Raw genomic sequence first — 26,461 nt, 5'->3', positions numbered from 1 at the left:
AAGAAAGCTCTTTCTTCCAACCGAGGGCGGAGCAGCTAAGGGCTTTCTCTGCCTCTCTGAGCTAGCTAGTGGGTTTTTCATCCCAGCATCTGGCTCCCGAGTCTTTATTGATAAAAATACAGGGACTTAGTAACAACATTTGCCTCCCTATGTGGAGGCAGCTGAGGCATTGGTAGGTTCAGGTGCAGTCTCTGTGCCACAGAAAAACAGTATACAGCTGGCAACGATGCACCGAGGTGTGTGTGGTAATGAGGGGCTTTATATCTTGTATTTCGAAAGCTTCAAATTTTGTTTGGAAGGAAGACCTTGAGCCAGGTAGGGTGGTGCATATCTATAATCTACCACGTAGGAGGAAAGACGGAAAACTCAGTTCAAAACCAAACTTCATTAAAAACAAGTAAGATGCCTTCGTGGGTCTTACTTTGGGGTAACTATTGCCTACAAGATTAGACCTTCATTCGTACCTGACCACTGAGCCTTGGAGACCCACACATTAGATTTCTCCACCTGAACATTGGCTAGGCAGTTCACCATGTTCAGAAAAGAAACCGTGACACCTCTCAAACCTGAGGTCTTGGTAAATACCTCCCTGGCTTTTAGGCCTGTATCTAAATATATCCTTGATTCCTCTTTACCTACCCTTCGCTGCCGCTCAGCTACCAAGTCCTACTGTGGCCCCACTATCTGCTGCTTTCCACGCCTGGTCTGAGTCACCATGTCCATCAGAGGCTTCTGTAATGAACTGCTCCCCTCTGGTGTCCAGCCACTTCACAGTTTGTCTCCGCACAGAACAGTGTGATTCAAAGCAGACCACTGGCTCCAGGTGTCACTCAGTAGTGCAGTGCTTACCTAGCAGTGTGGATGGTTCTGGGTTCAATCCCCAGAAAAGCAAAAGACTAAACAAAAACCGTATGTTTTATAAGTATAAAAACTATGGGAATGATAATTAAAATTTTCCACTGCCAAAAAACAGTTATGGATAATTATATTGTAAATACCAACACCCCCAAACAGATTTTTCTCAACTTTGTAAAAAGAATTTTTACGTGTGAATTTATTATTACAATTATGGTGCCAATAACCCAAGTCAGACTGAAAAGCTTCTCAAAATGTTAAAATACTTATTTTCTAAAATGAATGGATTGTGGCTAGCATGGAAATAAACAAACACAAATATGTAATTGCTACATTCTGAAAATATCTACATGTTTTAGAGACTGCAGAGAAAATAGTTTTCTATAAAACTTTCTGAAGTGTAATATAACATCAAATTTTATTAAATACAACCTGTGCTGAACTTTCTAAGGTTTGCCATAACTTTATTACAATTTAATATACAAATTACACAAGATAAAAAATGAGAAAATTCATTTCCTTTATTCTCATGAGTCTCAAAAGCCCTGAAGTTTGCTGAAATAGAAAAATAAAATTAAATTAAACATTATCACTCATTTCTTAATACTTAGTTCTGTTATGTTTAAAGACAGGTCCATCAATACATACACAAATTCAAGAGAAAACACTAAACATATGTCTCACATCGAACCTGTTCTCCTAAAAGGGTACATCTTTATGAAGGTAGTCTAGTCAAAAAAAGGAAGAACTGCTTCAAGTTCCTGGCTACACAGTAAGTTTTAAGCCAGCTAAGACTGGTTCAAACAAAAATACTCACAGGAAATGAAAGCCGAGTGTAATAGACACACTCACAACTCCAGCATTCTGGAGGCTGAGGTGGAGCTGCGAGTCCAACCAGCCTGTACCACCCTCAAAAAACAAGGGGTAGACACACACCTAACTGGTAAAATGCTCACCTAGTATGTCCAGACCCCGAGGCCAATCTACAGCAGTGTAAACTGGGGGAGAAGGGTGTGCTTTAAAAATACGTGCTCAAACACACAATCTAGGCAGTGGTGGCTCACGTCTTTAACGCCAGCACTTGGAAGCAGAGGCAAGTGGATCTCTGTTGAGTTCGAGGCCAGACTAGTATACTAGAGCTGGTTCCAGGACAGACTCCAAAGTTACAGAGAAACTCTGTCTCAAAAAACAAAACAAAAAATGTACTCAAAAAACAGGGTATGGTGGCACATGCCTTTAATCCCAGCTACATAGTGAGACCCTTTAAAAAAAAAGTGGCTTAGGAGTTGGAGAAATGGCTTAAAACACTTGGTGCTCTTGCAGAGGCCCAGAGTCCAGTTCCCAGCACCCACATCAGGCGGCGCCCAGAGGCCTGTAACTCCAGACCCAGGAGACCTGATGCCCTCTTCTGGCACCGCGCTCACCAGGTGACAAGTTCTCATCTCTGACCTTTGAACCCATCCTTCACACATCTAGCATCTCTCTACATTGCTACTACTTTGCCTAGGCGGTGAGAAACAGTCCCGTGGAAGACAGGGCTGACCTATGGGAGGAGTAGGAAGCATCCTCAGTCCCCAGCCTGAGAAGTCACTAAAAAAGTTCTTATCAACAGAAACAAAACAAGCAAGAACTTAGCCTGACTACTGTTCAGTCTAAAGCATTCCCAGTGAGCCGCTGCAGACATACACAGAAAATCTAAGCATACCTAGCAAATATGACTTTCAGCGATAGAAAAGCAAGAGAAAGCCAAGCTCACCTGTCTTCCACGGTCTTACTGGAAGGGTAAAAAACTTTGAATGAAAATCCACTTCTTGGAAAAGAGCCCTTTAGAGAGACAAAAATGTCCACAAGTGACTATTTGACTTGTAAAAAATAATCCCTATTTTCAGAATCACATTTCTTAGCCATAACTTAAAATTACAAGATGTGACAATAAAATAGAAGATGTTAGCGTGATTTTTTTTTTAGAGGTTACTATAAAATGTCACAATCGAGTCGTCTTTTTAAGTTGACCAGTTTTCTGGCAGTAGGTGTCCCTGGAAATGCTCTGGCATGGCTCAGTGTGGAAACAAGGAGTACTGTGAAATATTAAACACACACAGAAGACAGACATTGTGTTCAAGCAGTCTTCCCTGCCTCTCCCCTCAATGGCGGGTTGGCAGGATTCCAGAGTGCCCCCGGCACCACTGAGCAGGAACTACAAGCGACTGTCTATGATGAAGCCCTAATGTTACCTCAGAGGTTCAAGTTTTTCAGTCTGTCTGAAGCCCTGATTCAATGTCTGGCCTACAGTAAGCACTCGATACTATATGTAAGTACCAAGATGAAACAAAGAAAATTTGGAGCTGGAAAGATGGCTCAGCAGTTAAGCACATATACTGCTCTTAGAGAGAATCCATGTTCAATTCCCAGCACCCACTTCAGGTGGTTCAAAACCATTCTAGCTTCAGGAGCATCTGACCCCCACCCCCCACCCCCACCCCCCGGTCTCTGGGGGCACCTGCACTCAAATGCACATAGCCAGAGACACGTATAACTTAAAAAATAAGAAGAATCTTTTTTCTTTGTTTTTCGAGACAGGGTTTCTCCATGTAGCTCTGGAGCCTGTCCTGGAACTTGCTCTGTAGACCAGGCTGGCCTCAAACTCACAGAGATCTACCTGCCTCTGCCTCACGAGTGCTGGGATTAAAGGTATATGCTGCCACTGCCCAAAAAAAATCATTTTTTTTAAAGAAAAAAGTAACGAAGCAATATCAAAGCCAAGCTTTGAAGCTGACCAAAACGTATGAATAAGAGAATGATGCTGTAGGTGGTTGTTCGTGCACTTCAAAGAGTGGGAAATTCTTTGGTAACTTGTTTTTAAAATAGCATCAACTACAAAAGTGTTCAAAGATATAACAAATGTCTGAAGAGACTATCCAATGAGGAAATAGTCTCACTGTGAAAGGATAGTTGAATGTAATAAAGACTGAGGGGCTAGGGAAATGGCACAGCTGTGAAGAGCACTGGATGCTCTTGCAGAGGAACCAGGTTCAATTCCCAGCACCCCATAGCAGCTCACAGTCATCCATAACTCCAGTTCTAGGGAGTCCAATGCCTTCTTCTGACATCCTCAGGCACCAGTCACATACATGGTGCACATGCATACATGGAAGCCAAACATTTATACATAGAAATCTTTAAAAAAAAAAGAAAAAGACTGGGTAAACCAGACCACAAATGTTATGCAATGAAGTCAAGTGAGTTAAATATTCTGATCCTTAGAGAATGATTCCCAACCAAGGGTCACCGTCCCTCAAGAGACACTCAGACATTTAGGGATACTTATGATCGTCACAAATGAAAGATGTATCGGCATACAGTGGGATGCAAGGATGCTGCTGAGTTTCCACACTGCACAGGAAACCCCCTACAACCAAGAATTACTTGGTCCAAGATGCAAAAGCGCCAAGGTTGATAAGTCCTGTGTAGAGAAAGCCACACAGATGTACATGTGCCAGAAACAACCAGTCCAAGTCATAATGCTTCTAGACATGACCCGGATGAAACAAAGAAGTATTCAGACTTAAAGTTCCTAAGAATCAGCATGCAGATTAAAAATCACAAAGGAGCCAGGTGTAGTAGGGCACATTGTTAATCCCAGCACTCAGGAAGCAGAGGCCAGCGGGTCTCTGGGTTTAAGGACAGCCTGGTCTATACAGGGTTCCAGGACTACACAATGATACCCTGCCTCCTAACAAAACAAACACAGCACTAGTAAAGATAATACTTTGTTTGATATAAACTAAGTTTATGTGATTATCTGTGTGGTTGGTATATATTTTCCAAGGCCTAAAGCCAATCATATATCCAGACACTGAAGCAGTTTGAACATTCTAGAGTAGTTTTAAGGTGAAATTCAGTGCATCATAATGTAATCTCATCCATCCAGGCTTGGATTCTGGGCACTTGGGCAGTTTCTACAAGTCACAGTTCTCAAAATAGAAGCATCAACAAGGTTAAGGAAATGGCTGCAGGATCTGAAAGCAGTTCCCAAAGGGGATTGCACAGTGTGTGTGACTTTGCTACATTGAAAGGAAAAAAATACTTATTTGATTTCATATTTTGTTTATTTTGTGTGTGTGTATGTGTGTGTGATTTTCGAGACAGGGTTTCTCCGTAGCTTTTGGTTTCTGTCCTGGAACTAGCTGGAACTAGACCAGGCTGGCCTCGAACTCACAGAGATCCGCCTGCCTCTGCCTCCCGAGTGTTGGGATTAAAGGCGTGCGCCACCACCGTCCGGCTTGATTTCATATTTTGGTCTGCTTGTTATTTAAAAATTTAAGCCAGGTGGTGGTGGTGGTGCACAGCTTCAATCCCAGCACTTAAGAGGCAGAGGCAGGCGGATCTCTGTGAGTTCGAGGCCAGCCTGGTCTACAAGAGCTAGTTCCAGGACAGCAAGAGCTACACAGAGAAACCCTGTCTCTAAAAAACAAAAAGCAAAACAAAACAACAAGAGAAAATTAGAATACTATAGTTGTGTCACATACTGAGAATCTGGAAATCTTCTACGTATACTACACTATAAGGAGCGTTACTAGTTACATATTTTATCACAATGACGATTGTATGCTCTATATAAATTCATAGAAATGTGCTGTAGGGCGCAAAGTGGCTCAGCAGGTAAAGGACCTGCTGCTGAGCCTGACAACCTTGGGTCCATCTTTGGGACCCACATGGTGGAAGGAGAGAACTGACTCTCACCATGGCATACACACCCCGTCTCACACACACACCCTGTCACACACAGACACACACACACACGGACACACACACACCCTGTCACACACAGACACACACACACCCTGTCACACACAGACACACACACACACACACGGACACACAAGAGGTAGGTTTGAAAATTAGAGAGAAGAAAGACAATGCACTATAGTCTTGACCATCCACGACATCCTTACAGGGTTCATGCAGAGGCACTCCGTGTTGGTCACAGTGAACGGGTCATACTTGTCTGCGATGACCAGCAGGTCGGGCACAGGGTACACTCTCAGAGTGTAGTCATATGCCCAGTAGACGGGGCAGACATAGATGGGCAGAGGAGTCAGATGTCCCTGAGATAAGACTGTCTTGACAAACTACAACAGAACACAAACAAAGCAAAACACCTCATCAGTGCACACAAAAACAGTGGAGCAAGGAGTTTAAATAAAGCATTGATTTTCATGAAGATCTAGTTACAAAATTTTTGTAAATTTTACAAAATACACAAAATTTGTAAAAATTTTACAAAAATATTTACGAAACAAGGAAGTCTGGAATCACAGAACATCAATAAACATTGCTGTTAGAATGAAATTATCACATATTCTAGGAAAAACAATCTAAGTTTTCATTTAATGTCACTGTTCATAATACCGCCCCCCTCTAGTCATTATGAATGAAGTACACATATAAAGTCATTTACCAATCCAACTCATAAAAAAATAAAAAGGTGTGGTTATCAGAACTCCCACCAATTACGAGGCTGAGTATTGCCACGAATTTAAGGCCAGCCTGGACTACAGCAGGAGACTTTGTCTCCAAAAATCTAAAATAATAATAACTAATAATACTAATACCAATTTGATACTGCTGGACATGATAGTGTAGCTATGCCAGCTACGGAGGAGGCTAAGAGGACTATTTGAGCCTAGGAGTTCAGGCCAGCCTGGGTAACTCAGTAAGACCCATCTCTTAAAGAAAAATCACAATTCTAACAATCTCAGGGCTGGTAGGATTGCTCAGTGTACCGGTACAGGACTCACCACCCACAATGCAAGCTTGGTGACTTGAGCTGGGTGCACTGCCCATGCAAAGGCAGAAAGAGAACTGACTTCGGAAAGCTGGTCTCTGGCCTCCACGTGTGCCACAGCACGTACATACTCCTTCCACCCCCGCCACACACACACACACGTAAAAATAACACCTTCCTAGTGTAAGGCACAAGTCAGTAGCCAGTCAGCCTGGGCTCCCGGTAAGACAAAAAACACTTTATAACAAAGAATAAAAATAATTTCCTTCCATACCTCTCAGTGACAACTGTATACCTAGGAACTATGAATTTACAAGATAAACACTCATATCCTCCTGATGTGGACATACCATATGAAATACATAATAAACACGAGAAATACAAACATCTTTATGCCTTTTTTTAAAATGGGCATTGGTGTTTTGCCTGCATGTTATGTCTGTGTGAGGGTGTCAGTTACAGACAGTTGTGAGCCACCATGTGGGTGCTGGGAATTGAACCCGGGTCCTCTAGAAGAGCAATCAGTGCTCTCAAGCACTGAGCCACCTCTCCAGCCCCAAATACGAATATCTCTGAAAAGAATACACATATTTAAAGTAAATCTAAGAGCTAGGGGAAAGCCCTGGCTTGCTCCGGCCTCCATCTGTCTCGAGGTTCTTCAGTAGAAAGCTACAGCACTGACAGAAGAACAGAACTCCATTACTATAAGCGAAAAACAAGTAGCTTAACAAAGTTCATAAAATGCAACATTTAAAATAGTTCAATAAGTCAGGCGGTGGTGGCGCTTTAATTCCAGCTCTCAGGAGGCAGAGGCAGGCGGATCTCTGTGAGCTCCAGGCCAGCCAGGGCTACAAAAAGAAACTGTCTTAAAAACAAAAACAAACAAAATAGTTTAGTAAAACAAAAACCCACAAGAGCCAAAGAGATGGTTCAGTGGTTAAGCAATCATGAGGGCCCAAGTTCAGATGCCAGTGCCACGTCAGACTGCTTGCCAGCACCTGTAACTCAGCTCCAAGGGGCCCAGCGCCCTCTCCTGGCTTCCGTGGGCACTGGCACATGCATGTGAACATATGCTTACAAAGACATACACACACATATGACAGAACTAAAAAGTAAATATTTAACAACACCAAGTACTGACTCGGTGGTTAGAAGCACTGTGGCTCCTGCACAGGACCAGGGTTCGATTCCCAGCACCCACATGGAGGCTCACATGGAGGCTCACAACCCTACTACAGCCTCAAGGGATCCAATGCCCTCCCTCTCCATAGGCATCAGGCACAACCATGGCTCAGTACACAACATGCAGGTAAAACACCCATATATGCAAATTAATAAATAAATATAAAGCAAAAGATAGTTTGTCAAGGAGACTACTTACATGAGTAGGAATATCCAAATTGCTACTAGGAAAACGGACACAGTTTCTACACATTTTATTTACTAAGTCTTCACGGAAGATAATAATTTCTTGTGTACAATACTGAATTCTGAAATAAAGCAGTAGTTGAATATTTTACTTCCTCAGGAAAAAAAATAATTTTAAAAGTCTTCTTAATGGTCACCACAGCAGAAATACAACCAGGCTATCTCATCTCTTCTCCAATTTAATTATTATCTCTCTTCTCTCTCGGAATGCGTGTGTGTGTGTGTGTGTGTGTGTGTGTGTGTGTGTGTGTGTGTGTACACAGCGCTAGGGTTTGAGCCAAGTCCTTACATTTGCCATAAAGCACTCTACAACTAAGATGTGCTCCCAGCCCTTTACTAAGCTCTTAATGTGTGCCCAACGCTATGCACAAGGTAAGTGAGCAGAACAGAAGAAAAAGGTATGAGTCTTCTCTACTTGACATTCTCACGGGGGAAGAGGGCAGAGAAATTAAAGACATGACACTGATGTATACTGGAAAGGAGAGAAAGGCACAGTGGAATCGTACTTGGGGAAGAAAGGATTCAGAAGGCTGGGGATTAAGACAGAGTTAAAGCGGGGAAGGCTCATCAGGCAGTGACCTAAGACCTCTGGAAGAGGGGCACTGAGGGCAGGGGAAGAGGCATAACTCAGCACCTAAGACTGGGGTGTGCTCGCAGGCTAGGGGCGCAGAGGCTGGAGGGAAGGCAGTAACTGGGAGAGGAAATTTAAGTGGGAACGGCAGGTCACGCAGGAGGACACTGCATGGATGCAGACTGTTTGCCAATGGCAGCAGAGACCCCATCTTTCAGGGACGACATGATAGGGTTTCTTGTGTTAAAAACAGACCACACAGGGGGAAGAGTAGAAGCCAGAGACCAGTGTAGAGGTTACTGATCCAGATTATAGAAGACGGTGGGTCACAGAGGTCAAAGGTGAGCCGTGAAGTAGATAGGGCTACCTCAAAAACTGTGTGTAAGGGAAACTTCTATGGTTATGGCCCCAGAATAGGTGAGAGACGGCAGCTTGAGGCAGGATCGGGGCTGTCATTTATCTACTGGACATCCGGAGAGAGATTTCGGTGGACATCTGGGCCCACAAGCAAGGGGTTCAGGAGACAGCTAGAAATAATGTCGGCCAACCCAGAGACCATAAATTCACTATCAGTTAAGGATTTGAACAAAGTTAAAATACTTTTCAAACCTTGAGAATCCCAAAATTGAATTTTCTTTTTAGACTTACTCAGACTTTAGAAATAAATTAGAATATTCGTTAAATGGAACGAAAGAAGTTCAACGCAAAACGCTGCTACCTACCTGCACGGGTTAGTAGTGAACACGGAAAACGGCACCCTTTCCCTGAACTCCTTCGTGATACTCTCGGCAAGCGGAGGCCTGGGAAGACAACGTGGCAGAGGATGTGTTTACAAAGTTTATACAATTCTCTTGACTGTCAAAAAAGGGGGGAAAATGTGAACAAAGATTACCTTGGTAAGATGGAACCAAATCCAGGGTCCTCAGGACCAGGAACAAACACAAAGCGGCTACTGCAGGGAAATGCAACATCAGCCATTAGAAATGACGCCTGCAACACTGCCCCAAGTCACTGCCTTCGGGTGAGTCACAGACGCCTTGCTATATAGTCCGGGCTAGCCTTGAATCTACAATCCTCCTGCCTCAGTCTCCCCAGTACTGGATGCCATTATGCCTACCTACAATTATTTTTTATTTCAAACATTTCAATAAACTGCTAAAAGTCTCCAATCCAAACCATGTAATACTATTGTGATGACCAAGTGTTCTGCATTTGCACCGTCCAGTCACTGAGTATGCTCTTACTGTGGCTAGTGTGGCTGATGGACTGGATCTCATTTAATTTTACATGTGTGTGTACATTTTCCATGTATATGTATGTGTGTACGAGCCAATGTCTGCTATTGCACACATGTGGAATTCAGAGGACATCTTGTGGGAGTTGGTTTTCTCCTTTTCTGGTCTCAGGAACTGAACAGTTACTAGGTTTGGCAAGCACCTCTACCCGTCTTGCTAGCCCAGTAGTTATCTTTACAGAGGCACATGAGCATAGCCCAAATTCTCACTGTTCTTAGTAAAAACCCAGAGTCAGATATTAGGGGGTGAAAGCCGAGAGAGAAGCAGAGCAGCCAGGCACTAGAGAGACTTTTTACCTCTACTGAATCCTCAGACCAAAAAGGCAATCCTGTCCTCAAACTGCATCTGAGCTCCTGTCTCCTCCCACCTTATATTCCTCTCTCCACCCAGCCACATCACTCCTGTCTCCACCTCCCTAGAGCTGGGATTAAAGGTGTGAGCCACTGCCTTGCTTTGTTTCTCTTTGAGACTGGGTCAGTCTAGTGTAGCCCAGGGTGGCCTTGAACTCACAGAGCTCCGCCCGCCTCTGTCTGGAGTCTGGGATTAAAGGTGTGCACCGCTACTCCCCGGCCTCTAGTGGCTTAGCTCTGCACTCTGATCTTCAGGCAAGCTTTATTTGTTGGAACACAAACAATATCACCGCACACTGACGTCACACTAAGGCCCAGCTCCGAACAAGCAGCATCACCACAGCCCACAGTGCACTTGCCGCTCTCCCGTCTACGTTTATTTCACCATAAATCCAGAGAGCAGTGTAACAAACATGATCATGTGAGAATTTTATCCCGGGATCTTTTAATACTCTCAACTCTTTCTCTTTCTACAGGCAATTTCTTTATGCCATTGATATAAACTTCATTATTCAAGTTTAAAAAAAAAAAACAAAACTATTTTGGGTTAAAAACAAAAAAGGGAGCCAGAGAGATCTTTACCTTTGGTGGATACTTGGGTATTCACATATTATGTCTGCCAAAGACTTTAGGGAGTCTAAAAAAATTTAGAGATATTTCATTTGTATATGTCCATAAAGTTACAGTTAATTAAACACAGCCATATATCTCCTGAACAAAATTAAAATATTATATATAATTTATCAATATACTTTATATAAATATAGAAACACTCAATAATTATTGGGTTTTGTTTTGTTTTTGAGATAGGTTTCTCTGTGAAGCCCTGGCTGTCCTGGAGCTCACGCTGTAGACCAGGTTGGCCTTGAACTCACAGAGATGAGTCTGCCTCTGCTCCTAAGTGCTGGGATTAAAGGTGTGCACCACCATCTTAGAAACACTCTTATAAACAAACGAGATCCTCAATACCTTTCAAAGCCTGAACTTGATTTTTTCCATAGGGTACAGATGAAAAGTTACCGCACAGAATGAAGCAGGTTGGAGGTGCCGGTGAATAACCTAGCGGATAAAAGAACATAGATTTTCATGGCAGAACATTTTGCTTTATTAATTTAATTATTTTTGAGACAGGATCTTGCTATATAGCTAGGCTGCGATTCACAGAGATCAGCCTGCCTCCGCCTTCCAAGCAATGGGACTAAGGGCGTCTGGCTGGCGTAACTGTGAAAGTTTGGGTTGGTTTCTTTCTTTTTAGAAGAAGTTTGCCTACTCAGCCCAGACTGATCTCTAGTACTGGCTCACTCCCCCACCTCAGGCTCCCACGCCTCAGGGCCCACAGATGCACTCTACCACCACAGAATGGCAAACATTTAGCTTTAGGACACAATCCCTCAGCACAGTTCAGGAGGGAATACAGAAATAACACGTACCTGAGAACATGACGTGAAGCTTCTCCAACACCTGTACTTGGTCCAACCAAACATCAGACACAAACACAAACATGGCGTCCTTGTTCTCCTCCTCCAGTTGTCTCAGCTTGGCAGAAGTCTTCACTGACGCATTAGAGGGCCCTCCAAAAAAATTAATATTTCCATAGTACGCCCTATATAATTATAACACAATTATCACCTATACCATGTCTGTTCACCGAGAAAGTAAAATTGTGCCAGACACACAATTGTCCAACACAGTATTCCAGAGACAAAGCATTTTGCCTGCAAATTATTTAAAACATATACATGAAAACAGGCTATAATAGGAATATTCAGTATGAACACTTCAAAAGCTGTCCTCAGAGCACAGCAGCCACCTCCATTTTAATCAGATTATCCATCCACAAAACTGTCAAGAGACCATCAACAAGGTCGGGTCTACTGGCGGTCCTGTGAAACAGGAAACAGACACTGCTCACCGCTGTATGTAATCCTGCCCCGGTTACAGTCTCGGGCGGTGCCAGCACACACGGGAGGTGTAAAGTTAGTTAACTGGGGAGAGCGGGGAGAACAGACTCTATCTGTGCAATTATGGGGAAGCCTTATGGGGAAGTCATCGTCCAGGCTGGGTGACCCATGTTGCACCGGGCAGCTGTGAGCACAGCTGTAACTTTGGCCTGCCACTGCCGCCCTATCAAGTCTCCTCAGGAAAGGTTAAGACAACAGCACACGTCAGTGCCAACGGAGCAGTTCAAGTCTCCCCTCAGCTGCTCCCCTAGCTGGCCCCAGACTGAGGTCCTGGCCCTACCCCTTCTGTCTTAAACAAGAGGGCAGTGTTACTGTCTACCTGGGCTTCACCAATGCCTGCCAACTCATTTTGTTTCATTCTTCTGTGCACCATGGGGCCGTACACTGCACACTGACAGAGATGTGGACTAGACTCCATCAATAGGAGAATTATTTATGTAGGTAATTTATATAGCTACATAAATAATAACACAAAGAATAGGTTCATTAAATTCATTTTTCTTTTTATGCCTTTATATTCTATTTTTCCCTTTATTCATTTAAAAAATTTTTATTTGAGTATTTATGTTTGTGTGTGTGTATGTGAGAGAGAGACAGACAGACAGACAGACAGACAGAATGTATGCCACGTGAGAGTGTACCTGTGGAGACCTGAAGAAGGCATGGGATCTCCTAGACTAAGACAGGTCAGCTTCTATTGCTTGTTCCATTTCAACACAAAGCCTGACGCCTTGTAGTGGCTGAGATACGCTATCTACGTCCACCATTGCCAGTATATAAATTCCTGCGGCACAGAAATCAAGTATTTAATACCTTGTGGTGCTAGAGGGCTCGGTGGGTGGAAATCCAAAGGCATTGACATGAAACACTTGATCTTCAAACCAACCTAAAGAAACAAGAAAATAAACGAGTAACAGCTCACTTTTATCTGTTCGGTTACCTTTTTCTGAAAAGACAAATCCATCCCGCATAAAGCAATGAATTAGACTACAGAAGTCACCGACCTTACTGAGATAGCCAACTCTAGAGCCACAGACAGTCCAAATTTTATAAGGGAAGCTACATTTCTCAACAAGGGTGGAGAGGGGTGCGGGGGCATTCAGAGCACACGTTGGAGTGCAGGGAGAGCAGCCCCTCAGAGAGACATGATTTTCAAAGGGTTTTCAGTTTTACAAGCTGTGACTCACGCATCACACAGCCTGCACAAGGGTGGTTTCCAGTACACGCGGTTGTGCAGTTCCTCCACTGTCTAACCTCAAGGCTTTTCCTCAGCCCAGAAAGCTTTCTAATGGCCTGTTTAAAAGTCACCTGCTCATCATGCCGAGGTCACAAGCTCACTGTGACTGCCGGCTGGAATTCTATCATGAGGGGTCATCCTCAAGCAGAAGTTTTACTGTCCAGCAAGGACATGGAAAGGACGTGTGCGCTTACCTTCAGCCAGGACAAAGCACGCCTCCGTGTATAAGCCACTGTGGAACTGGTGCAGAGTAGCTGAGGAAGTTCAAGACTGTGCTGGGAACAGTAGTGACGCCAACACACAGCCCGAGCCCCAAGGCTCAGTTAGCTTTGCTGGGTTGTTTTAGACTTCTCTTAGGGGGTTGTTCTGGTGTTGTGGGGTGGAGGGTGTGGGAGCGGGAGAGGTCTTATTTGTCTGTTGCAAGGGAAAGTTGAGACATGCAGCCGGGACTGGCCTCAGACCCCCTAAAATTCAGCTTTCTGAGTGCTAGGATTTCAAGTGAGCACCCATGCCAGGCCCTGAAAAGAGTTTTAAAAGATGGCTCAGCAGGTAAAGACACGCACTGGCAAGACTGAGTTCAGCACTCAGCACCCGTGCGGTAGGAGAGAACAAACCCCTGCAAGTTGTCCTGTGATGTCCACATACACACCCTGACATACACACACACACACACACACACACACACACACACACACAAATGTAATTTTCAATTAAATAATAATAACAAACTAAAAACTCCACACGGATGTATAGGTCATTCTCGGCACGCTATAAATTTCTTAAGGGCGGGGCTGGAAAAATGGCTCAGAGGTTAAGAGCACTGCCTGCTCTTCGAAAGGTCCTGAGTTCAATTCCCAGCAACCACATGATGGCTCACAACCATCTGAAATGAGGTCTGGTGTCCTCTTCTGGCCTTCAAGCATACACACAGACAGAATATTGTATACATAATAAATAAATAAAATTCTTAAGGGATTTTAATCTCTAAGAGTATGTCTACATTCCCATGTTTCCAGCACATGTAAGTCACAGTGGAAACCCAAAAAGAGAAGTTGAAAAACGATATAAAAGCAATTTCCCCAGTTCACGTAACTTAATAATTGCATTTACTTATGTATTTAATATGTTTGTGGTGCTATGCAGGTGCTCTCCCAAGGAGGTAAACTCCCAGGCCTCTAGCAGAGTTTTCTTTTTAAATTTTCAAAAACGTATTACTTTAGTCTGTGTTATATGCTTGGGTGTTTTGCCTGCATGCATGTCTCTACATCATACGCATGCTGTTGCCTGAGGAGACCAGAAGAGGGCGGCAGATCCCTTGGAACTGGAGTTGCAGATGGTTGTGCACTGCCATGTGGGTGCTGGTTACTTAGTCCAAATCCTACGGCAGCAGAGGCTCTTAACCACTGAACCAGCTCATTAGCCCCGAAACAGGGTCTCCCTATGTAGCTCTGGCTGGCCTGGAGCTCACTATATAGACCTTAAACTCACAGAGATTGACCTGCCTCTATCTCCAGAGAGCTGGGATCCAAGGCACATGCCACTTCACCTGACTCAGAATTTCTGTTTTGGTTTTTTAAGACAGGGTTTCTCTGTGCAGCTCTGGCTGTCCTGGAACTCGCTCTGTAGACCAGGCTGGCCTCAAACTCAGAGATCCACCTGTCTCTGTCTCCCAAGTGATGGGGTTAAAGGCGTGTATCACCAAAAATGGTCAGAATTTTTTTTCTTTAAGGATATCGCTTTACTAAGATCCAGCTGTACTGTCCCAGTAGGATCTTCCAGGAAAAACTTCCCCTGAAACAGAATGAAACGAAACAGACTCACATTGGTGTAAAAATGAATACGACAGCATATGAGAAAGAGAGAGAAGTGGATCCTGTAGGCGTAAAACCGAGCCCACACCCCTGCGTTCATTTCTTGGCAACCTCAGACTCACTAGTCGCTTACGGGAGACTCACGGGTGCTAAGGACAGCTGCTGCAGACCACAGGTTGACAAGGACAACCTGGGTGGTTGCCTTTCGGCCTCCCCAGATGCCTTCAGCTAAGAGAATGACCAGCACCTCCAGGGTACCAGGATGTGGTCAGCAGCTGGCTCATTCAGAAACCCAGAGCCAGTTCAAGCAGGGGTCACTTGGGGTCTGCCTGGAGGCTATGCAAATTGAACACCTGGTCAGTCTGTCCCACCAAGGTCGCAGGAGCGGACACAGGTGAGAAGGTTCACTTCTGTGCTTCCTGTGGAGACTGTGTTGCTAGGTTTTTATGAAAATGCAAGGCCAACTCAAGTCCAAAAGTAAAAAGGAGCAAAAAAAAAAAAAAAAGGAGCAAAAAAAAGGAGTAAAAAGTCAGTCTTAACTTACCTCTTTCAGCTGGGTTATCATTCCAAGGACAATCACGTCGCCGACTTTGCTTGTACTGCCCAGTAGAGTTTCTATTGTTTTAAGCTAAAAGAAAAGAGAATAAATCCTGAACGATGAAAAGCATGGTCTCGTTTTCTTATAGACAAGCAAATGCTGGGTAAAGGTTACTACATACGGCTGCTTTACAGTAGGAAGAGTAATCTGCAAGTTTTGTCCTACAAAAAGCTAAAACGTCAAATGTGTAATGACCAAAAATGTAACCAAAGAAGTCAAACACGGGATCCATATCTAAGGAGGAAAGATGTGTCTGAGGCCAGCCTGGACCACAGTGAATCCGGCACCAGTCCAGCTATAAACACACAATCTTTGATTTATTTTTTTAAACCTTGTTTTGTTTGTTTATTATGTGTACAGTGGTCTGCCTGCATGTGTCCCTGCAGCCCAGAAGAGGGCACCAGATCTCATTGCAGGTGGTTGTGAGCTACCATGTGGCTACTGGAAATTCAACTCAGGACCTCTGAAAGAGCTGCCCCCTGCTCTGAACTTCTAAGCCATCTCTCCAGTCCCAAATACACAATCTTAAAACAAAACAACACACACTAAAGAGGACTAATATAATTTATTCAGATGGTTATCAATGACTAAAGCTTCGTGATGTACCACTGTGGACAGTAAATATTTTTTGTTTTACTGTGTTTTTGTTGTTTGTTTTGGTCTGGTTTGGTTTTTCAAGAAAGGGTTTCTCTGTGTAGTCCTGGAACTCATTCTGGAGACCAGGTTAGCCTCAAACTCAGAGATCAGGCTGCCTCTGCCTTCTGAGTACTAGTATTAAAGGTGCGTGCCACCGCCTCTGGCTTGTTTTGTTGTAGTATAGGCCTAGCTGGCCCGATACTCCTTGTATAGCATAGCCTCCCAAGGGCAGGAATCATAAGCATACACCATATTACTTTCATACTGGAGCAAGGGGCACACATCTACATGGAGTCTGTGAAGGTCAGAGAACAACTTGACCTTCTCTCCTTCACCACAAGGCATCAAGTTCAGGTCATCAGGCTTGACAGCAAGGACTTTACCTGCTCAGTCGTACTGACAGACTTATTTATATGGTTTTCAATTATTTTTTTACACTTACATACATTTGTATACTGGAGAGAGGAAATGTGGTGTGGTGTGGTGTGCTTGTGGAAGTCAGAGGATACTATAAGGGAGTCTGTCCTTCTGCCATGGAGGTCCTACGGATGGAACTGTGGTGGGCAAGGTGGTGACAAACTCCTCTGCCCACTGAGCCATCTCGCCAGCCCTGTTTTTACTTTTCAAGGCAGAGTCTTGGCTATGTTGCTAAAGCTAGGCTAAAACTCTCAACTCTTGCACCTCAGCTCTTTGAGAGGCAGGCTGGCAGGTGCCGTCGTGCCTGGCCCACTTTCATTGTTTGCGGAAGACAACTTAAAACTTAATGAGTCTGGGGAACTAGTGAGATCGCTCAGCAATTAGGAATAGTTACTGGTTTTGCAGAGGACCTGGGTTTGGTTGACGGTAGATGTTTGGAATGCCATTTCAAAACATCATCATGAGGCAACACAGGACAAAGGCATGGCAAACACTGTTGTTTTTAGAATCAAACCCAGGGCTTTAGATACACTAGGCAAGTGTCCGATCACTCACCTCCACCCCCAGCCCTCCAAATATGCATGAAACACACTATTTTTGTAGTTGATAAAAGGAATTTTCCGCTCACATTCTATAAATAGCCTACTTGGGGTTCTGCTTGTTCTTAAGTGTTGCTTAAATAGGAAACAAACCGTCACAAACACAGAACTAAACAGGAAGATTGAAAAGAGCAATACATTATGGAGCCACAAGCGTCAAAGAGGAGAGAAAGCATTGCTTCTGGGCTGTGGACACGCAAGCTGACGTCAGAAACCTAACACACGTGACACAGACTAAGTAGCATCGATTTCAAAAACGACACAAATCACGCTGTGATACAGTTAAGTGCAGAAACTATCAAATAACTATTAGTGGTTTCTCTTTGTGTGCCATCACTGAACGTTACTTTTGGTTTTTTGAAACAGAGTCTCATGCAGCCCAAGTTGGCTTCGAACTCACAACCAAGCTGAGAATGAAGGGGGATGACCTTGAATTTCTCACTCTCCTGCCTCCAAGTGCGAGGATCACAGGCCCGATGACCACACTCTCAAACATGACTTTAACGTCATCTAGGGCTACTGTTTCAGCCTCTAGCAGAGTCCTTACTCAGCATGAGGACTGATCTACCAAGGCAGAGAACCTAAGGAACACTGGAGAGGCTGGACTTCTTCAAAATCCATCTGACCCTCAGGAGGCTGGCAAGGCCCAGACAGAAGAAGCAAGGACTTCTAAGCAGGGTTCCGAGTACTGGAGAGGAAGAGACAGCCACAGACAAACGGTGGCGAGGCCACGCCTACTGCTGAACAAAAATCTGAGTTGTTTGGAATCATCTTCCAAACTACAACAGCGGAAGGTGCACACAGGTCAGCTCTCCTCCACTCAAGTTACCCCCGCAGGGCCATCTGTGTTCTCCCTCATTCTTCAAGGCTTCTTCAGCACACCTGGGCGGTGGGTACCGAAACCAATGTCCTTTGATACACTACGTTTTCCTTACAACTGATATGACACATTTTAGTGTCACAGGTCTGGTGATCAAGAGAAGGATGTGCGACAATCAGTGTTTTGAGTGAGAACACAAAAGGTAACAAAAGGCTGGTCAGGAAGCCAGCGCAGGGCACGGGAGGACAAGCGCTGGTCTGAGGGCTGGAGACTACATAGATATCCCCCCCCCCCCCCCGGCACCAGGCCTGCTCCAAAGATGAAGTAACTTCTATTAAAGAGCTACGGAACCCCCAGCACTGGGCATGGCCCTTACCAACAGCAGTCGTGTAGGCAGGCCCACAGCCAGTTTAACAGGTACATGTCTTTATTTTCATTTAAAATCCAAGGAATTAACCAGGCATGGTGGTGCATGCCTTTGAGTGCATTGGGCAGCAGAGGTAAGTGGGTCTGGGGCCAGCCTGTCTACACAGCAAGTGCCAGGTCAGCCAGGGTACATAGTGAGACCTTGTCTAAAGCAAAAATTAAAAAAGATGGCTGACTAGGGAAAAGCACCTGGCTCTAGGCCTAATGACCTGGGTTCCATGCCTAGGTTACACGTGGTGGAATAAAGAACCTCTCCTGCAAGTTGCTCTGACTTCCATATACACACGAGCAGACACAGAAAGAAGTGTACAAAAAAACATAGCAATAAATATTGTACTCGTATTAATATATACAGCCCCTAAATAATTAAGACAATGCTCAAACCTGGAATTTGCTTCCGCTTTCCTCGGGGTGTGAGCCTATCACCGGAGGAGTGAATAATTCATGTCTGTGTGTCCTCTGTAAAAAAAAGAGAGATCCCTATGAATTACTGAAATAAACATTTAAAAGAGTCATTAAAACTCTGAAAACAAAACACTGCCCCTAATGCAAATACCTAGCAATTCCCCTACTGCAAACCCAGGGCCTGGTACCCACGAGGCAATTCTACCATTGAGCTAAATCCCCAACCCCTATGGCAGTTTCTAAAACAAAAAGTATTTAAAAGCCTGAACTTGGAAGCTAGTGAAAAAGAGAAAAGTCAACTGTGGTTGAAAGAAAACGGCCCCCAAAGAGAATGACACTATTAGGAGGCGTGGCTTTGTTAGAATAGGTATGTGGAGATGCGCTTGGAGGTCTCATAGATGCTCAAGTCATGCCCAGTGTTTCAGACCACTTCCTGTTGCCTGTGAGTCAAGATCTCAACTACCTCTCTAGCACCGCGTCTGCCTGCATGCTGCCTTGCTTCCCGTCATGACAATTATGGACTGAACCTCTCAACTGTAAGCAAGCCACCACAATGAAATGTTTGCCATGGCCACGGTGTCTCTTCACAGCAATGGAAATCTTGACTACGACACCACCATAAACACAGTACTGTAAGCGCTGGCCATATACCAGGCCAAAGAGACCCAAGACCCAACTGAGAGAATACGGAAGGGATAAAAAGAGGGTGAGCCAAGACGCTTCAGGCTAAGAAATTGGGGTATCCAAAGGAAGAAGGCTGTGGGAAGCTCTGTATTAGTTAATTCTCTCATCCACTGCTGCAACCCAATGTCCAATAAAAAGAAGCTTAGGGGGGTAGGGCTTTACTTGGCTCACGGCTGAGAACCACAGTCCATGCTAACCATGGAGAGGTGCAGGGGAAACACCGGGCTCAGCTGCTTGGCTTGCTTCCTTGTTTTCCTTTGTCTTTAGGCCAGGGGATGGCACAGCTCACACTGGAGCGGGTGGGAGGATAATTCCCTTATCCTTCCGGAGCCGCCCTCACAAACATATCCGGCTGTATTCTTAAGCATTTAATAATCCAGTCAGGCTTACAAACAAAATTAACCACTGGTGACAGCAGAGTCACATTAGTAAACTAAATGAGGGGGAAATGCATGCAAAGCACTAAACAAGCCTGACATCTCAGTACCAGGTACTGAGTGCTGGCCACTCCCTAACATCTAAAGGGAAATGTACATCATATCCCTGTGTTCTCATGGGGTGTCAACCACAGAACCCATGAACAGTCTACAGTGACCTTCTCTGTTGTTTGGGGACAGAGTCCTACTATAAAGTCCCAGTGGTCTGGAAATCACTGTGTACACCAGGCTGGCCTCAAACTTGTAGCAATCCTCCTGCCTCTGCAATCTTAAATACTGGAATTATGGAACCCAGATTTGAATGACCAGCTTTAATCTACAAAATTGCATCCTTTAAACATCCTTGGGATTTCCCAAAGCTCTTTTTCTCCCCAATTTACTAGAGATCCCCCACTCCCAACTTACCTGGTGTAAGATAGTATACCGTTCACGATACAGCTCAGCTTTATCTCGTGCTGTTCCAAATAAGGTTGGTGCAGCGTGATTTGTCATTGATAGACTAGAAGAAAAGGAATACCATTTAAGTATGTATGTGTGTATATGTGCATATATATAAACTATATATATATGATAGTTATAAAAAATTAACACAAAGGTCAATCAAAAGTGAAACATAAAACTTTGTGAAAAATTATACAATTGAAATTCACTTAATCAACAAGTAGAAAGATAGCCCAGTGGATAAGAGCACTTGTTGCTCTTGCAGAGGTTCTAAGTTCAACTCCCAGTACCCGTATGGAAGCTAAAAACTGTAACTCCAGCTCCAGGAGATCCAGTGCCCCCTTTTGAGATTCATGGGCACCAGGCATACAGGTGGTCAAACTCATATACTCATGACAAAATACTCATGCATGTAAAATAAATAAATCTTTAAAAAATTAAATCAACAAATGATATGTGGTATACTTACGGGAGAAATTTTTTTCTTTCTGAACTGTACACAAAATGCGGAATATCAAAAGCTCCAATAATATTGAAAATATGCTCTCTGAAAAGCAACCCATAAAACACAGATCAAACTTATTAAAACACAAGAATTATAAATAGCAATATTTCACATCATAATTTTTTGCATATAATACTCTGCATATTTTCTTCAAGCCATGACCAATTTTTTTTATAGTGTTACAAATAAGAGGATAAAGTTTTTAGCTTGTACATTCCACTACTTTCGAGAGATACAACAGTCACAGGTGTGATGGTGCCCCCCATAATCCTTGCACTAGGAAGGCAAAATCTAGGCCATATAATGAGACCTGTCTCAAACTAACCAAACAGTAAATTATACTTTTGATGTTCAATTTAATTCATTCATAACGCACAGACTATGAAATAGACTGGGAACACACCACATCAGTAATAAACAAATACTATAATCTCACTAGAAAAAAAACAGTAAAGACAAATCATTTAGCAATCAAATTTATAATGTGGGCTCACTTAAAATGAAACAAATAACGATGGCTTCTAATGTAGAACTATTGACCACACACTGTTTTCCCTTGGTAAGGCTCCCACAGGAAGGAGCCGATGTGACCCACATACATAGTCTCATCGACCGACTGCCGGCACTCCTGGACGGCCGCTTCCACCACGGACCGCTCGATCATGTCTGATGACACTGAAACGGCAAGTTCAAAGTCACAGTTTAGAACAAGGCTGAAAACTCCGGTGTCACAGCACCCACCTTCTAAGGTTAGTAAAGGCGTAAGTCACAAAACATACAGGTTAGCACTTGGGTACTGGAAGCAAGAGCAACATGAGTTCAAGGCTATCCTGGGCTACTTAGAGAATCTTGAGGCCAGCCTGGGCTACACGAGACCCTAGATATAGAAGCACACAGCAGTAATCACAACACCTTTGAGGCACACACACACAAAAAAAATCCTCATTGTACCCATTTCTTATTGATGGTAGAGCAACCTTGAGTATCAGCCCAAGAACACAGCTAAAACAGTTTAGAAAGCAGCACAAACTTAGGCCTGATCAGAAAGCAGGCACCCTTAATCACTGTTTTCAGGCAAAAATACCATATGCCATTAGAAACTAACATACAATGATTAATCATTATGATTTCCTAAACTGTTTATTATAAAGGAGTTTTCTAAAGGAAGACTGGTATTTTGAATGTAATTGGCCCCCATAATCGCATAGGGAGTGGCACTATTAGGAGATGCAGCTTTGCTGGAGGAAGTGCGTCACTGTGGGGGCGGGCTTTGAGGTTCCCTATGCTCAGGATACCTCCCAGTAAGTCAGCTGTCTTCCTGTAGCCAGCAAGATGTAGAACTCTCAGCTACACCTCCAACACCACATCTGCCTGCATGCTGCCATGCTCCTTGTCATGATGATAATGGACTGAACCTCTGAAACTGTAAGAGAGCCCCCTCAATTAGATGTTTTCCTCGTAAGAGTTGCTGTGGACACAGTATCTTTTCATAGCAATAGAAACCTTCACTAAGACACAGAATGTGCGGAAATCCTGCCTTTGAAGATGTGATGTAGAAAGACGAGAGAAGGCTACAATCCCTGACCCGTGGGCGGTAAAAACATTGGAACATTCCTTCTTTTCAGGCTGCTGCCTGCAATAGCAGATGAAGTGCTTAACCAGCACACCAGGCAAGTTAAGCCTTCTCACTTTTGTCTCCCCCACTCACCCCTGCAAACATTTAGGAGTATCTGATTTAATAAGACAGTCACAGGTGTGAAGAGAGAAATAAGTGACCATTAAGGATCAGATCAGGGTCAGCGACATGATTCAGTACATAAAGGCCCTTGGCACAGAACTCTAATGCCTGAGTTTGATACTCAGATCCACATGGTAGAATGAAAGAACCCACTCCAAAGTTGTCCTCTGACTTCCACATACATACTGTGGCACAGGTGTACACGCGCACACACACACACACAAAATAATAGTAATAATATAATCCTTTAAAGGACAAGATCAGATTTATGAGTTAAATATAGAAAAGAGACCATGGCAATCCCACCTCCCCAGGGATTACAAGCTACAAAAGGGCCATTAAGGAATAAAATACCCAGAGGTCACAACTGAACTAAGCCTTTGGGAAAAGATACTGCAAAGTGTGTATTGCAGAACTCTGGAATATCTTAATAAACGGAGCCTCAATTTCCATTTAAATATAGATCTGAGGACACAAAGCTACAGCAACTTAAGCATTATCAGAAAATGTGACTTACAGGGCTGCTTTTCAACTGCATCGATGATCTTTTCTAGGGTCTCTTCAAGCTCTAGCTCGGTGACAGACTGAAGGGCTTCAGTGAGATACTTGGTGGCTTCCCTAAGAAAGAAGGAAACAAAGAGGCCAAGAATTTCACAAAGTGCCCATTCATTCCTCCCACCAAGCGGTCCTCATTTTGCCTACAGTTTCTGAACAAAACTATATCCTTTGATTCCTGGCTAAGAAAACTGTTTTTATTGTGCTGTTTTTGAGACAGGAATTCTCTATGTAGCCATGGGTGTCCTGGAACTCGCTCTGTACACCAGAGCTGGCCTTGAACCCACAGAAATCCACCCACCTCTGCCTCTAAAGTGTTAGAATTAAAGGCATGTGCCACCACAACTGGCTAATAGAACTGCTTTGTTTGGTGGTAGTAGTACCTGCAAACTTTTGTTTAAATCTTATAAAATTCAAGCTTTATAAAATGTAACTGAAAACTCAGTTCTCTCTCTAAAGCCTGAACTATCAAGGTTTGAAACTTCAAAAATAAGCAAACAAAGCCAGGTGATGACTGTGGTACATGTCTTTAATCCCAGCACTTGGGGGGCAGAGACAGGCAGATCTCTGTGAGTTCAAGGCAAACCTGGTTAACGGAGTGAGTTCTAGGACAGGCTCCAAAAATAGAGAAACCTTGTCTCTAACCACCCCCAAAAAGAGCAAACAATTAAAATAACAACATATCCTTGCAAGCAGATCATGCTAAAATACCTTTTTTAAAAAAAATAAGCAGGATACCCTGGACATCGGAGATGACCCCATCTTGACCAGAGTGTATGAGACCAAAGCCGAAACCCCAACTCAAGTCTTTTCTGGATTCCTGACCCACAGAAAACGTTGGCTAAAACAAGAGTGCAGCTTTAGTCTCTAAACCTCAGGATAATCTCTTTCACGGCAACAGGTAACTAACACCATCTTCCTATAGTAAAGTTCTATGGTGTTTAATTCTACGCATGGTGCCTTGAAACTAAGAGATGTGAATATATGTCTCACTGAATCAATGAGCTTCCGACAGCTTAATAAAAGTTCGCTTATAGTGAAAGGAGCTAACTGATGAATTATTTTTCTTTTCAAATATCAGAGATTAACAACTAAATCCATCATTTTCTCCCAGGATATACCCAGGTTGACCCTTGGACACTAATAGGCAAAAGGTAAAGTTAAAAGATGTAAAAGATCATTCAAACTGTATACTGTGCTCAGTAGGTATTTAAAACGTTTACTGTATTATAAAATGCAAAGACAATGCATTTGGGCACACTGCCTTTTGGGCAAGATGTAAACTAGAAAATCTACAAAATAAAAATAAAAAGATACCTAAAACACCTTTAAATTTTACTCAGTTTTTAATCGTCCAGACAATAAAGCGAATCCCAAACCGAGATGGGTGGGAGGCTCACAGTCTGCGCCAACAGACATGCAGACGGAGTTACCCAGGCCGCTCTTTTGGCCTGTCTCCCTTTAACTTCCAGAAGTAACACTGAAACGATTTGCACCCAGCAGAGACGGGGACCTCCGCTGATCTGAGGCCCTCAAGCCTCTTTTCCCGGGTTCTCTTGAGCCCCCGGCAGCGCAAGCTCCGCCCAGCGTGGAAGTAACATTTGCACAGGGCGCGAGAGTCGCGGAAGCCCGGGGAGGATCTGCACCCTCAAAAGCACAAGACCGACCTCTCCTTTTATAACAGAATATTCAAAGGGTCTCTGGGCGCCCGGGGCACTGCGGAGGGACACGCTACCTTACGACTCACCCTCTCAGCAGCAAGCCGCGCAGCTTAAAAGCTGAGACCGCGCGGCTCCGCAGCCGCTCCGGCGCCATGTTCGCGATTTGGCGCCACCACCGGGGCCCCGCCCCTCCTCGGCTAGACACGCCCCTACCCCGCCCCCAAATTCTTGAACTGGTGAGTTGGACATTTGTCCCTTCACTTTGCAAGGGCTGAAAAATCTCAGATTCTAATCCTGAAGCAGAAACCCACCGGCGCGCCCGCCTTGCCTGGGGAGTGAAGCAAGAGTGATCTAAGTGGGAACAAGCTTCCTTCATCCCAAGTTCATTTCTGAACACTCGGCGCTCTCACATTCGGGCTTCTCTCTGACTCTAGCCAAGCTTCCCGCACCCAGGATCTTTCCTTCCAAGGCTATGGAAGGTGTAGGACCGTCCCTTTTACAGGTTCTACACAGACCCTGGGAAATATTGTGTCTTCACTGTTTCCTCCAGCAGGTACTCTCTCCATCACCCCCATCCAACCAGCATTTTAGCTGAGGGCCTCTTCACAATGCGTTGTCATTAGCAATATAAGTGTGTTAATTGATGTGTTTCACACATTAATTAGCAGTGTCCCCACTTCTTCTACTGCAGCCTTTTTTTATGTATGGAGAAACAAACAATTACAAGTGACTTACTTGTAATTTGAAGGAAGGTACCTTCGGTAGGCCACATTTTAAAATGTTTGTTCTTGCTGAGTGTGGCGGCACATGCCTTTAATGCCAGGACTCAGAGGGCAGAAGCAGGCAAATCTCTTGTGAGTTCCAGGACAACTTGTTCTACATAGTGAGTTCCAGACCAGTCAGTGGTGCACAGTGAGACCTTAAATAAAAATAAAAACATAAATAATAAAATGCTATTTCCGGTGAGCTGAAAAAAGCATGGAGTGCTTACAAGTAAGCCTGCAACTTTATGGGACACAAGGAAGCGCTGGGCATGATGTCACAGGTCTGTAATCCCAGCACTGAGAAAGGGGAGATACAAAAGATCAGGAGTTAAAGGCCAACTTCGATGTCATAGCAAGTTTAAGGCAAGCCTGGGATATGAGACTTAGTGGGAGGGAGACAAATAAGCAAAAAACATGAAAATGAGGTGGGTGGCGGTGGCGGTGGCGTACACCATTAATCCCAGACCTCAGGAGGCAGA

General features: G+C 44.0%; 1 protein-coding gene across 2 annotated transcripts; it reads right to left on the bottom strand.

Moving 5' to 3' along the window:
- Nucleotides 1-1,358: 1,358 nt before the first annotated feature.
- Pole2 (DNA polymerase epsilon 2, accessory subunit) lies at nt 1,359-25,395 on the bottom strand. Of its 2 annotated transcripts, none has more exons than XM_075948828.1 (19): nt 25,293-25,395; nt 23,520-23,620; nt 21,864-21,939; nt 21,229-21,306; nt 20,724-20,817; nt 19,177-19,251; nt 15,841-15,924; nt 15,220-15,276; nt 13,680-13,728; nt 13,062-13,134; nt 11,718-11,890; nt 11,257-11,346; nt 10,870-10,924; nt 9,535-9,594; nt 9,365-9,442; nt 8,025-8,133; nt 5,811-5,987; nt 2,612-2,679; nt 1,359-1,410 (listed from the first exon to the last, which is right to left on the bottom strand). In XM_075948828.1, the coding sequence occupies exons 3-19, from the start codon at nt 21,926-21,928 to the stop codon at nt 1,392-1,394; spliced, it is 1,404 nt and encodes a 467-aa protein (XP_075804943.1). In that variant the 5' UTR covers nt 21,929-21,939; nt 23,520-23,620; nt 25,293-25,395; the 3' UTR covers nt 1,359-1,391. The 2 variants fall into 2 exon arrangements, with proteins under 2 accessions (XP_075804943.1, XP_075804942.1); XM_075948827.1 differs by having other exon boundaries at nt 25,305-25,394.
- Nucleotides 25,396-26,461: the final 1,066 nt, after the last annotated feature.

This window comes from Microtus pennsylvanicus, chromosome 14 (assembly GCF_037038515.1).
Source record: "Microtus pennsylvanicus isolate mMicPen1 chromosome 14, mMicPen1.hap1, whole genome shotgun sequence".
In the NCBI taxonomy this organism is placed as follows: domain Eukaryota; kingdom Metazoa; phylum Chordata; class Mammalia; order Rodentia; family Cricetidae; genus Microtus; species Microtus pennsylvanicus.
The sequence above is the reverse complement of the archived record's forward strand: the minus strand, read 5'-3'. Positions and strand labels throughout refer to the sequence as shown.

Bases quoted from the DNA above. Each gene is read 5' to 3' on its own strand.
- Pole2 (XM_075948827.1), bottom strand. From the start codon at position 25,372: ATGGCGCCGGAGCGGCTGCGGAGCCGCGCGGTCTCAGCTTTTAAGCTG. The intron at 11,891-13,061 runs GTATTAAATACT...ATAATTATATAG, and splicing joins GAGCCCTCTAGCACCACAAG to GGCGTACTATGGAAATATTA. The intron at 2,680-5,810 runs GTAAGGATGTCG...GTCTCTCTAAAG, and splicing joins AGTGCCTCTGCATGAACCCT to GGCTCTTTTCCAAGAAGTGG.